This window comes from Ambystoma mexicanum, chromosome 2q (genome assembly GCF_040938575.1).
Source record: "Ambystoma mexicanum isolate Mex_15411 chromosome 2q, UKY_AmexF1_1, whole genome shotgun sequence".
Taxonomy (NCBI): Eukaryota; Metazoa; Chordata; class Amphibia; order Caudata; family Ambystomatidae; genus Ambystoma; species Ambystoma mexicanum.
The window spans coordinates 650396312-650410508 of NC_090924.1; the positions used below are offsets into that span (position 1 = coordinate 650396312).

Consider the following 14197-nt stretch of genomic DNA (forward strand, 5'->3'; position numbering starts at 1 on the left):
CTCCGTCAAATTCTGATTTGTATAACTGTTTTTAGTGTCATTTAAAGGCCATCCCAATACTCTCAGTATCATAGTTCATTGTCCCTCCGTCGGTCTTCACAGCTCTGACCATCTTACTTTTCTGGGATTCCCTCAGTTTCCAAGCCAATAATGTATCCACCTTGTCACCCTTTTCATAATATTTTTGTTTTAGAAACAATACATTCTTTTCAGTCTTGCTCAGCAACAGGTCTTTTAGCTGGGATGTAGAATTCTCTAGTGTATTGGTCTGGTCTAGGGAGATGGAACCTCCCGGGACTCGTCCAGGATGGAGCTTGGCGATTTTACCCCTCAGGAAGTCTTCCCGTTTCTTCCCCTCCCTCATCTTTTGGGACCCTATCCGTATTAAAACACCACAGATTGTGGCCTCAAATGCATCCCATAAGGTGTGGGGCCTACCTCCCCGTTGTCCTTTAGTTCGAAATATTCTAGTATGTTGGTGAGCACCGTTTGGGCTATCCCCTTATATTTCAGGAGGTAGTCATTACACTTCCATTTGCCCCTTTGCCAAAATCCCCTGCCTCCTCCCAGTGTTACAAGCACGAGATCGTGATCTGACCACGGGACCAGGTCCCCTCAGGACTCCCCCATGTAGCCAGTTAAGGAGCTGCCAACTAGGCTGTAATCGATGCTCGAGAAGGATTTGTGAGCTTTTGAGTAGTACGTGAGGGGGGCTTCCCATGGGGTGATGGGCAGGGGGGGGGAGGGTCAGGGAGGGACAGGGAATCCACCAAGCCCAAATCTGAGTTGATCCTATAAGAATGTCGTGATGTGACTTAATCTAATGGAGGGCGGGGGGGGGGTCTCTGCGCAGCCACCCTATTCCTATCTTTGGAGGTGTCCAAAACCATATTGAAACCCTCCCACTATGAGAGTGCCTCCCACAAAAAGTTGCAGCTTATCCCTGGCTTTCTCCCAGAAGTGTATTAGACCTTCGTTCGGGGGGTAGATCACTACTAACATAAGTGGGGTTCCCTGTAGATCACCTCTAATGAACAGGTAGCAGCCCTACGGGTCCCTTATTATTGCATCTGTCTGAAACCCCAGGGTGTTGGACTTGACGATGACCACCCCTCTCTTTTTGGAAATGAACGAGGACACCCAATGTGTTTCCCGAAGGAAGAGCAGGTCTAGGTTAGCATGAGAGAATTCTCGAGCCAGGAGAGATCTTTTTGTCGGTGAGTTGGCTCGCCTGGCGTTCATGCAGCCTATCCCCAAGGATGGTAACATATCAACCATTAGGTTGTTGGAAACTATCTCTTTCCACAGGCACCTTAAAAATCCTTCAGTTGTTCCAGAGACTATCCATTACTATTTGAGGCCCCGAATGTGGACCGTTCCATGTGCTAGAAACCACTAAAACCATAACCTCCATCAGCCCCCCAATTCCTGTAAACCCTCCCCCCCGCAGGGAGCGAAACCCCAACCTCTCCCAAATTCCTCGCTAAGATCTCCCCAAGTTCCTTTCCCCCACCTCTTCATTATTTTACACCCTCCCAGGGAATCTGACTTTTCCTGGTACCTGACAGGACCACCAACCCGCCCGGTCCCCCCGGGCCATCCATTCCTCACCAATGCTCCATGGGTTGAGCCCCCCCCCCCCCGAGCCATCTTGATAATCATTAAACCTCCCCTTCACCTTGCCCTCCCGTCGTCCCCTTCACAGACCCACGGGTCACTCCGCTCCGGTCCCTGGTCCAGAGCTCAGCTTGTCCCCACAGGTTGTCGCAAGTAAGGGTGAACGCCCCCGCCTCTGTCACTGATTGGACTGAGCCTTGACAGGACAAAAGTGACATCCTCCCCTTGATTATATCAGGGGCCACCCTTGTGCAGTGGTGTGTTCAGTTTCTTGAATTTTCTTGAGCCCAGGACCAGTCTCCTGTCCCTCGGCGGCCCCCTCCCATTTTTCCCCTTCAGCAGCTTCTCCAGAGGGCCGTCTGTCCGTCTGGGGTTTCCACAGATTCACGGATTGCTCCTTTTCTATCCTCTTCAGAGACCAGTCTGGACTGCTGACCCATGTATTCAAATGTGAGTGAAAAATGGAAGCCCCATCGATATCGTATCCCCCCTTTTCACGTAAGCACTACGTCAGTGGGGCACACATCCATAGTGAACGAGGGGAGGTCCTGAAAGATCGTGATTGCCACATTGTTTTAGGTAATGGTGGTAGATTTTCAAGCTTCCTCCAAGATCTTTACTTTTTTGGCATAGTAATGGAAGCGGACCAGGACAGAGCGTCGCCCCCAGCCGTATGTGCCCTATCTATAGTGGGTTCATTTGTCGCTTCATCGCCTAACAGAAGGCTGAGTGCATCTTTAACAACCCGGAAGATGTCTCTTTCCCTCTCCCCATCTACCTCTGGAAGGACGAAGAACCTGAGGTTGTTTCTCCAATCTCTGTTCTCAAAATCGTCCATTTGTACAGTCTTTTCCTCATCCTTTTGTCCAGGGCGGACAATCTGGTGTCAATCTGTGCCTCTAATATTTCCACCGAGGATTGGTTGGTTTCCAGACTGTGTATTCTGTCCTCCATCTTGTGTACTCTTTGGTCCATCTTTTACAGTCTGTGACCAATGTCGGCCCGCATTTCCCTGATTTCTTGCATCAGCGCTGCAATGTCCTTCTCTGAGGACATGGTGTCATCTGCTTGATCTGCCTTTTTGTGGGGGGGTGAGGTGGGGGTCGCGCCTCCCGGTCTCTCCAGGGTTTCCTGTAAGTGAAATACCTGCAGGGCCTCCTTCCAGCTCATTCAGGTGGGTCAGGGGGGTTGTGGGTGCTATCACTCGTGGGGAGCCCGAGTGCCACCCCTCCTAATTTTCAGGGTTGTTCATAGTCTTATTTCCCAGGTCTGGGCAATGCTCCGATGTTGCTTGTCAAGTTTGGCCCCTCTCCGCTAGTCTGTCTAGGATGGAGGACGATGGTCAGGTGGGGTGAGGTCCTGTCACTCCGACCTAGCGAGGTCCATGAAGCCCTGGGACGGTCCAAACCACTTCCTCTCAGTCCTGGGTGGGTCTCGGTGCGCATATCCTCCAGGCCGCACAGGGGCCCCCCTGTGGCTCACCCCCGGGCCTCCTGATGTTTCATGGGCCAATGGGCTCTCTGTGGGGTGTTTCAGCTCTTCTTCTGGTCTCTGTGTCCCCTGGTGGGCTTATCCCGTCTGATTCTCATGGGTCAGGTGAGGGTCCGCCCTTGGGAACTGGTGCCTCCCTGCCGGTGTGTGCTGGAGGGCCCGTTGGTGCCTGGGGTGGTCCCCCAAGACTGTCTTCATAGCCCGCTCAGAGACCGCGGGTGGGGGTGGGAAATCTAGGTGGCAGTGTTCGCCTGAAGCCTGCAGCCTCGCTATGCCCAGCAAGGGGCTAGCGGGTTGCAGTCAGGCTGAGGGAGGGTGTTTTCAGGGTGCAGTCCCCCACCACAGCTGTCATGGGTGTGATCCAGGGGCGGTCCCCAGCAGGCTGCCACCCTCTGGAGGCTCCTCCATGCGCCCCCAGGTCCGGCTCACTTGGCACGCCACGGGCTAGCGTGGGCTCCAGCTGAAGCTGGGGGATGGCTTGGCCACACCGCCGTCGCTGGGTCTCCTCCTGTCGCACTGTATCTTCGGTGTTCCTGGGACTTGCGGGCTCAGTTTTCGCCCAGGTGTGCCTCGGTGCTATGGAGCACGGTGGGGGCACCATGTCTGCCAAGTGGGGGCTAGTATGGTGGGGGGGGGTTCAGGTCCCTTTCTCTCGGTGCCGACGGAGCGACACAAAATCGAACACATCTCTGCGCCCCTGGTGGCCGATCCTAGCACTATTTTAACCGCTGACAGCACCCGCCCACGTACCCACCCTCCGAGTTGCTTACTGGGGCCTAGCCAGCCCTCCTAAATCCTAGCCCGGCAGTATGCACACACGCATCTAAAAATATACTCTTAAAATGTTCCCATACCTGCACTTCGGCCCCAAAGGGCGTTCCAACCACAAAAGCGCATTGAGGCCATACAAATGGGGAAATGGCGCTATATAAATGACTACAATTTAATACAATTTAGATTCTCTCATGTCTACACATGCTCAGTACTATTCAGATCTGTATGACAAGAGCGGCCACACTGAGTAAACCTATTAGCACATATATTGGCGTACGATATGCTTGTGCCCACTCTTTAACCTCTACCTGGTAGACCTTGAAGAGATTTGGACTTTAAACACTACCAACTGCGTTAGATTGGACGCTACCAGAATCAACTGGCCCGCCTTTGCTGATGACTTGCTATTCTTCAATCAAACCTCACTGGGTCTTCAGAAAAAAAACATTTGATTGCAGAATATGCGATTAAGAACAATTTAGTGATGAATGAGGCTAAATCAAAGATAGTAATTTACTCTAATAAGTTTAAGCCCAAGTCCATGCATTGGACGGTGGGTGACACTAGGCTAGAAAGGGCATCTTCTATTCCTTATCTGAGTTTTAGCCTTTCAAACGTGGCTTCCAAAACTGAGATCCAAAATACCACCTTCATTAGCACAAATGAAGAGTTTTATTCGAGATTGTCCCGTTTTCACTTCTTCCAACTTTACACTTTTATCTTGTTAAGTTTGAACCAAGTCTAACCTACAGTCTGGAGCTCTCACACCTGGACTTGGGTGATTTCCATAACACAATACAAGGTGTATTATGGAAGCTGTTACTTAATCTACCGCTTTCTATTCTGAACCCAATCATTAGTCATGAGTTTGGGTTGATTTCCCGGAGTACCAACGTTATTTTGAAAAAAAACTATGCTTATAGTCGAAAATCTTATCTCCTCCTCCTAACTAATTGTACGTAGATATGTTAATCACTGAATTTGGTGATTCTATAACTAAGATCCAGCAAAATATTGACTCTGGATGAGAGGAATTGGTTAATATTACAATGAAAACTAAGAAGAGTGCATATGACTAGGACTGGAGGATCACCATCAAATGCCTCGGCTCTTATACGGCATATAAAGAATATGCAGTCCTGATTAGATCTAGAGATCAGTTTCCCAGATATGTATGTCTTGCATTCAACGTCAGACCTGTGCATATCGGGTTTAAAATTAACCAACTTACTACCGTTGAATGTAAAGGACCAGGACTACCACTTACAAAACGGACCTGTAGGTTGTGTTCCAAAACAGAACACAGAGTCTTTGACACATCTAATGCTGTCCTGTCCTAAGACTTATTTTTACGACAGCAATATTTTGCTTCATTCATATACACTGATTTTATACACATCTTTTCGGACCAGGCCGATGGGAGGCAACAGTTTCCCTGCTTTTAGCCTTATATAGGTTTTTGCTTGATGTGTTTGGATTGCTCCATGAACACATTTTAATAATTATTACGTTCTGAATGGTTATACTTTGCGGTTCATTTATGTACTACGTTTTTATATATTGCATATTCTGTAAATTGTTTTTAATGTGAATAGGATTTTATGTTAGTTTTGAGTATTGCTCTCCTATTGTATTATTGAATGTTATTTTGTGAAAGGTGCATTTATAAACCAAACAACAAAAAAGAAATAAAAAAAACCTACTGCACTACTTTCTACAACACTATGTACTACAAGCTATACGGTAGTCACCATCAATCTCCCTACTCCGGCGCCCTCACAAATAGTTAGAAAACGTGTCAGCATCAATTCAACATATCTCACAAATGAGCAATGAGCTCCAAGGGTGGGAAAAGCCTGGAACACAATTTCTCTAGCTGAAAAGTGCATATAGAGAGTTATCATTTTAATTTTTTCCACATGTCTCTACTTCACAAAGACAGACTTGTCAAATATTTGGAGCTGCCATGAATGGGGACTTTGTTCGCACCCAGATATGCCCAATGAACAAGGTGTACTTTATGAAAGCAGAGTACAATGCAGATGTTTGAGGGGGCAGAATACCAGAAGAGAACATTGAAAAACACACTTGTGTGTGTTTTTCGGTGTCTATGCCTTCTTTGTGTAAAGATTCTTTTCTCCGAGCATCATTTACTGTGTTGTAGTAACCAAACTGCGTTTCAAGCAAGAGCCACCTTGTACAAAGAAAGAGGAACAGTGTGCTTTATCACAGCACACATACATACAGGTATTTTCAAAATGTAACATTCTTCCTTCCTTTACGACCAGAAAAACACCTGCAACTAAATAGTGACCATATGCTCACCTGGTCCCCCGAGAGCTTCACTGTTTTTGTTCTCACTTTCAATTTCTTTCAGAACTTCCGTCAGAGCTTCCCATTTAGGGTTACTTTCCAGTACCAATTCTTTTCTGCCATCTGGAAATAAGATGCAGATGTATATCTGTATGATCAGGAGTAAAAAACAAGCACAACCATCTATACAAAACCATATTGGGCCTTTAAGCATCTAAATATTGAAAACATTTCTAGATACCCTTTATGTGCTTAATTGCTTAATTTATACTGATCGTTTTACCCACGCATCCTACTACCAATTGTGATAAACATAGAAATATACATGGAAGCCAAACGACCACTTCAAAACCTATAATGTGCAGAATTCATGATCTCATCTAAGTTTTGTTTATTGAAACCACAGTGCGTCATCAATCCTGATTTATTTTGTAGTTTAAAAATAGTAAAGTCTCCATAAAAGAAAACATGTAAAAACAATTAAGTGAATGAATATTGTTTGTCTAATCAATTATGCAGATCTATGAATACAGCTGTACAAAAACATGAAAACAAGGGGTCTTCTATGGCCTTATAAACCGAAGGAGGAGTCATTATTTTAGGTTACCAATCCGCCCACAGATTAGCACCCAATGATTTGCCTCAGGCCATATGTTGGGGAAGGGTCATTATTCAAATTGATAATGACGCCTCCTGAGGTCTACAAGGCTATTAGCAGATATTGCTAATAGCAATGTACGTTTTGGAGCTGTGGTTCTGAAGTAGAAAACGGTAAATAGCAAAATACATACTCAAACCGTGTTCGTAAACTAAAAGTACTTTTATTTTGTAATATATAAGAAACAAAAAGGTTGTTTTAAGAAGTTCAGCATTTTAATTGCAAACTTGGTTGAGCTGGAAAGTGAGTATGCATTAGGTCTAATGCAAAAGTAAACAGTTTCTTCATAAGAAAGTAAAAGCATTTGCACATGTTTTAGCTTTCTCTTTGGTGCTAAACTGGATGCTGCAGTGAAAAAAAGAAATTTGCAGAGTGGAAGTGTCTTGTTAAACAACATCTTGCCTGCAAATTGCAAAGTTGTTTCACTGCCTTTGAAGTTCGAATATTCAGAAAGCAGTCAAAATAGTAGTTATTGATTGCACTCAGAGGTCAAAAATGGCTTCTATGTGCAAATATAGATTAGGAAAGTACGTCTGGACCTGCCGCCATTAAAAAACCAACACGGCAAGGTGGAAAACTGCACCGACTACTAGTGCAAGATGTGACGCTGGCATTCTCGTAAGGGAAAACAAAGCACATCTGTTATTTTCTAGATGGTATGCCAACTTAACGATGCAAGGAGGAGGAATTGTAAAAAAATCATCAAGAAGCCATGAAATGTGTATTATCGCTGGAGAACTATGCAGATTTATATAAATTAGCGACTTTCCGTTGTTTAGCCTTAAAAACAAGATCTCAAATGGTGCCTTCTTTGGCTGTATAGGCGAGTGCTAGGTTATCAAAGAGTACTAGCTGCGTGCCATTGTGACCACATCTTTTTGGGTCGTGGGGTACAATGTGTTAACAGTAACGCTTCCTTGCATAGTGGAAGCTTCTATGCACTTTATATTATCATGTATTCAATACCTTCACGAGGAACAAAATAATTGCAGGTTATTTCCTGGCGTAATATTTTTGGCTTTTAACATTTTCTTTTGTGAGAACAGTGTCCAAATGTGATTTAGTTCAACAGCCTATGAGTGGCTTACTGCTAATATTAGACTTTTTAGCAAATTAATAATGGTGGGGAAACTACTTATGCAATTTTTACAAGAATGTAATTTTATGTATTTTTATAACTTCATGTTTTTAAAGTATTGTATGTTTTATGTGCACATGAGTTTTATGGCTGTAGCCAAAATAAAATACAATTTTGAGGAGGAGGATTAATGAATGTTAATTGCCCAATCAGTTATGCGTTTAAAACAACGCAGCAGAATAAAAAAGTACAACAACCTGAAACCATTAGTAAATAAAAAGAAATAAACATATTCATGGATCACACGTTGTTAAACATGTATCTTCTACTATTAAAAAGAAAGCAGAGAGTCCTACAATTTCCCCGTACTGGACGCCTTTTGAAATATATTACAAGTGTAGATCCATTGCAGCCAGAGCAGTGGGTGTAAATTGCACATGTCATACAGATACAACGATCTCTCATTCAGATAAAATAAGGATGGTAGAACGAAATGTATTTACTTAATTGATCAGTGGTTTGCAAACTGTTGTTCTAACCTGACAAATGGAAAACGAAGTACATTCGTGTTTGAATAGATCCAAAATCAGATACACATACTACCCTACTCCAGGTGGTGTTTCGTAGCAGGATAATAATATTGCAAGCATGTTAAGAAGATGCGGAAGGAAGAGCTGGAAATTAAGCTATTTGAAAAGGCCATGCTCCCATCTTGAACGGCAAACAGGCCTTTGCTTGACTCTGGTAGCTCTTGAAACTAGTACACCAAACTTTGTATTCGTTTCTAATGAAATAAATATCCGTTCAGGCCACATTTCTTAGGACTGTATACCACTTGTGGAAACAAAAGGGATATTAATTCAGCTTTTAGGCAGGACAAGCACTGGAAGTGAGCAAAAGTAACACCAATTAATTACAGGCACATCCCTACATAAACCAACATTTAAAATGTAAAAGACCACTGTTAGACGAATCCATGGCTGTTAGACGAATCCATGGCTCCCTGGTATATTTTACTTAGAAATTACAGCCATGACGTCAGCTATTTTAACAAGTCTCTTGCAGAGGAAAAAGGATTCCCGGATGGAAAGTATTACTTTTTATTTCTTATCTGGTTTAGGGTGATTTTTTTTGTACTTCAGAAATTCTGTATTTTGTCATACAAGATTCTCATATCTAAATCAATCAGTAAATGTCAACTGAAATGCTAACATATACTAGCGGATCTGAATAACGAATGGAAGGAAGCAGCGGCTAGGAAAGAAATGCAGGCTCCAACTAGTCATTAAAAAGATATTTTTAACGGAGCCCAGAAAAAACGCACATAGAAATTCTTTAACTCTATTCAATACATACAACTCTTCAGATAATTTCATGAGAAAGGCCATAAATGATGCTTCTACAAAAGCGGTGTCCAGTTAAAGTTTAGAAAACAAAAAGGGTCGAATGCAAAAGGGTAGATAGAGTCAATTTGACTGAAAACAAAAGGGTCGAATTTTTGGGGGGGGGTTTATATATTTTTTTGGGGTTTCCGTTGTAAAAAAAAATAAAAAATAAAAAAAAAGGTTTTTTTTACCACAAAAAGGGGGTTTGGGGAGGACCCCCAAAAAAACAAAGAAAACATTAAAAAAAAAAATCGACCCTTTTGTCATTCGACCCTTTTTTTCTATCCTTTGACCTACAACCTACAAAAGCCAAAACTATAGGCTTTGATGGTGCTCGTTTTTTAAAAATTGTGAGTAGAAGAAAAAGCAGGCTTGCCTTTCAAGTTCAGATATAAGATCTAAAACCTGAAGCCCCTAATGAAGCAGCAATCCCTCTCCTCGGACTCCACTAAACTGCCCCTGTGGAACTGATCTGATTACTTGTGTTGGAATTACCATGGTTGAGGGTTCACATAAACTTACCAGGAGTACTGTTTCTACGGCCAGAAATCTGCCTCAAGACCACAGCATATTCAACCTTAGCTCGCAGGTCTAATCTGTCAATTACAATTAAGAGCTGATACAACTAATTACTGTTCGTTCTATAAATAGAGGCTACTGCTTAGTAATTAATATACTTGCAATATTAAGGAACTTGTCATGTTAGTTCTGATTTTATTGTTGAGATATCTAATGATCCCGCCACATTGGCTCAGACTCCAATTCGAACATTTTATTTGTATACACGTTTGTCACGGAGTCCTTGACTGGAAATATTGTGAATGATTTGTTAAAAAATGAAAAAATTATTAAGAAAACAAACATTAAAAAGAAAAAAAACACTATTCTGCCTGCTCCCATTCATTTCCTCATTGAAAATTTCCCAGCTGCCCACAGCATAAACCGCTGGACGGAATTTGACCAGGTACGAAAAAACTTGGGCATGAAGCGCGATGACCTAATTTCTGGGAGGGGTCTGTGGTTATTCCGTTAAGTAGTTGTTAAAACGCTGCACGCTCCCGTTGCAAAATCCATGAGCACATACATATTTATAGGAGAAGGGATTTACAATGGCATACCAAAAAATGACATTATGGCGGACATCAACGGGAACGCACAGAGTTAAAATAGTCATGACTTCCCACATCTGCTGAATTTGAAGGGTTTTGCTGCGCTAAATCTGCACAACTTAACAGCACCTAAGGATTTTTCGGTGAATATAAATATATATTATCATTATTTAAATTCTTATAACGCGCTACATGCCCAGGGGCCTCAGCGCGCACATAAAACATGGGAGGGGGGGCGGTCAGCAGTGGGGAGTCAAGGGAGGAAAGGGCATTTAGTCTGCTGAATTGAAGAGGAGGGTTTTAATGGCTTTCTTAAATACAGCCAGTGAGGGGGATGGTCTGATGAAGGAAGGGCGTTCCATTCCCATGGAGCATGCGTTTCAAAGCTTGTTTTGCCAAATGTTTTCAGTTGATAACGTGGTTGGGTCAATGTGTGCGTTAGGCAGAATTGCATGCAGTACCCTCTGTGACCACCACATACAATTAGGGCTACAGGTGTAAGCAAAACCAACCTTTGGTATAAGTCTGTAGTACACAGTTTTGTGGTAGCGAGCTGAGCAGCCAGGCTTATCTCAAGAGGGAATGTGAGCAGTACAAGATGTTACAAAGAGGTCTTAAAATCACAGTGGTTCAAGTAGACTTACACTCAAGGTTTCTTGGTAAAACACTTATTAATTTATTACACAATCATTTAGAAAACATTCACTAGAAGGAAGCAAATTATACACAAACACTTCAATATTAAACCAATAAGTTTCTGAACAAATTAGGCTCCCCTGAAATAGGAGCAAAATGGCATTTCGGTTACTTTTAATGGGAGTAAAAAGGACAAATTAGCAGAATAGATCACAAATACTTTCTTAGGCAGTGCAAATAGTTTTAGTTCACTAGAGGACTCGATTCAGTTCAATAGGCATAGGCCACAGACAACGGGCTAGTGTCTTGGATAGAAAAGCGCAGTTCTTGAAGTAAACGGTAAAGTCTTTGCCAAAGTTCTCAGAAGTAGTTTGTACGAAAAAGAATCATATGCTGGGTCACAAGCTGATTAGGCCTGCAAGTTGGGAAAGTTCCACGAACTTTCACTGCAAGAGAGGCATTCTCTCAATCGGGTTGGCACAGTACCTTAATATGAAGCAAACGATGCAGCTGAAGACGTTGGTTCCTGGCAGTTCCTGCAGATCTCATTGTTCCTGAGCCTCAGTCATGGGGACAAGAGGGAGGACATCAGGGGACTCCTGCACTGCACAGATCATCGGAAAACGCGGACAAAATGGAGTCACTTCAGTTCAAGGAGCTGTTCATCAAGCACACAAGCTGGTGTCCTTCCCCCTGGTTAATCCTAACTAGCTCCGAGAATGATATCCAGGTGGCTTACAAGTTGATTGGTTCCACCAACTCAAAGGAAGAAGTCGTCTTTGAAGGGGCTTCTCTGTCGAGATGAACTTGGAAATTCGGTCCTGCACCAGGGCTTCACCGGGCAAACCAACGGTCCAGGAGTTGCAGCAGTCATCCTCTTCCAGCTCGTCTTCGGTTCTTTTGTTCCAGTGGGCGACTGCTTTCCAGTCCAGGAGACTCGCTTCTTAAACAGTTTTCTCCCATTCATTCCAGCTTAGCTGCCACACACCCAGCAGGGTGGCTGTCTTTGCCAGACAGTCAGCCAGCCAATCACACTAGAGTGCATTTGGGTCTCCTAGGAGACTAAGCACAGGGAGTTATAGGGAACCGCCCTAACTTCCTGCCCACCCCAGACACTCGGGCGCCAGAGGCAGTCTTCAGTCCGGAAGCCCGCTAAAAAGGCATAGAAACAAAGGAACCAAACCTGGTTTGGCGTGCAGAGACAAACACTAGAAAGAACTTTTCAAAAAGAAATGGCGAAAAAAGAAGACCAGGACCTGTTTAAACAAAGGGGCTTACGGCGCCATCTTGAAAAACATGGCTCCCGCGATGTTTAGCTACTGGTGTTCGCGGCCAGGAAAAAAATCAAGGTAGTTTGTTGTAAAACCACTGCCACCAGCCATTTCGATAGAAACGGGTAGCATTTGACTGCTACATGAGTTTCTAGACACAGGGGATACTAGGTAACCCCTCCAGCACTCTATAGGAAGATAGTGTGTGCTGGGTCTAGGAATTTAAAAAGACTAGTAAAGTCAATTTAACCTTACATTCTCTGGGAAACAGTAGTTCATCCCAGAGAAAGTATTAAAACCTTTGGGAAGTCTAAAAATACATCCCTGTGTCACTGCACCGAGGGTGCTGTGTAACACACATGAAAAGATGCCTATGGAGTCATCTTAAAAATCCATTATCAAAGAACACAAGAGTAAAACACACATCAAAATACATGAGTGGGAAAAAAAGGCTCCCACTTTTTCCAGGTAAAAAATATCAAGTCCTCAAAATCCAGAGAAGTTGCTGGGGGTCTCTAAGGTGAAGGGAATTAGCACATTTTTGAGAATTCTCCCTAACAATGTGGTTATCATTGGAGCGTAGCACCTGTGAGGGTTGCTTAACGGCCAGCCTACTGATCAGATACTTGGTGGGGGCAGGGGGTGGCACCGTATTCAGACATTTGTAGGTGAGGGATAAGCTGTTATGCCGGATTCTTCTTTTGATTGATAACCAGTGTAGAGTCTTTCTGTATGAGGTGACATGGTCACGCCTGGATAGTCTCTAGATTACCCCAATAGCTCTGTTTTGGGATGTCTGCAGGCAGTGCAAATTTGCTTGTGACGTACCAGTACGCAGGCTGTTACAGTAGTCCAGCTGCGAGTTTACTAAGGCAGTGGCCAATAGGGATCTGTTTTTTGTAGTTAGGTAGGGTCTGATTTGGTGTAGTAATTTAATCACATAGCCACAAGATGAGCGTATGTGCGAGACTTGTTTCCCAGATGATTCAGAATCCAGGAAAACACCCAGTGTTTTCACACTTTTGGGGACTGGAATCTTATTTCCTGAGATTGAGAAGTGGGAGTACAGAGTGTTGAGTTTCTTTAAACGAGGGCTAGATGCAATGATAAGGAGCTCTGTCTTCTCATTGTTAACAGCCAGGGAATTGAGTGCCATCCAGGCTTTGATTTCTGTGTACAACCTATTCAGTGCCCTAGTGTTAACGGCATGTGTACCCATCAACTCCAATAATACCTGGGTGTCATTTGCATAATTTGTGTTTTGGACACCCAGTCTATCGAGGACAGAGAGTAGTGGCCTGATGTAGATATTAAATAGGGTGAGGGAAAGGCATGATCCCTGTGGCACTCCACATGTGGGGGTGATGGAGGAAGCCTGGGCATTTTCAACCGCTACTCTGGATGTTCTAGGGCCCAAAAAAGACACAATGCATTGGGTAGCTTTGTCCGAGCAGTTAGTGATACTTTTTTCAGCCTCTCTTGAAGGAGGTTATGATTGTTAAAAATGAATGCCGCAGAGAGGTTTAACAGCATCATTAGTGCTGGGTGATTTTTTTTCCACAATGCTTATGATGTTTGATTTGAGGTCTAGGAGTACCGTCTCTGTCCCGTGTTGTGCTCTAAATCCAATTTGCTAAATGCCTAGGAATTTATTGTGCTCTAGGAACTTCTGTAGCTGCAAGTATGCCACTCTATCGATGATTTTAAGGAGATATGGCATGTTGGTAATAGGCCGGTAGTTTTTGGCCCGTGCTGGTTCCAACATTTTCTTTTTTAGTAGACGGGTTATCCATGGCTCCTCCAATGATGAAGGCACGATGGCATCCCTGAAGGACATGTTAGTCATCCCAGTGATCCATGACATA

General features: G+C 43.7%; 1 protein-coding gene across 2 annotated transcripts in view; it reads right to left on the bottom strand.

The window, feature by feature from the left end:
• ERCC4 (ERCC excision repair 4, endonuclease catalytic subunit) overlaps positions 1-14197 on the bottom strand; it is a 469013-nt gene that overhangs the window by 235773 nt on the left and 219043 nt on the right. For both annotated transcript variants that reach the window (XM_069647829.1, XM_069647830.1), the window contains exon 7: positions 6208-6318. In XM_069647829.1, the coding sequence (XP_069503930.1) occupies positions 6208-6318 (111 nt within the window). The remainder of the gene's footprint in view (positions 1-6207; positions 6319-14197) is intronic.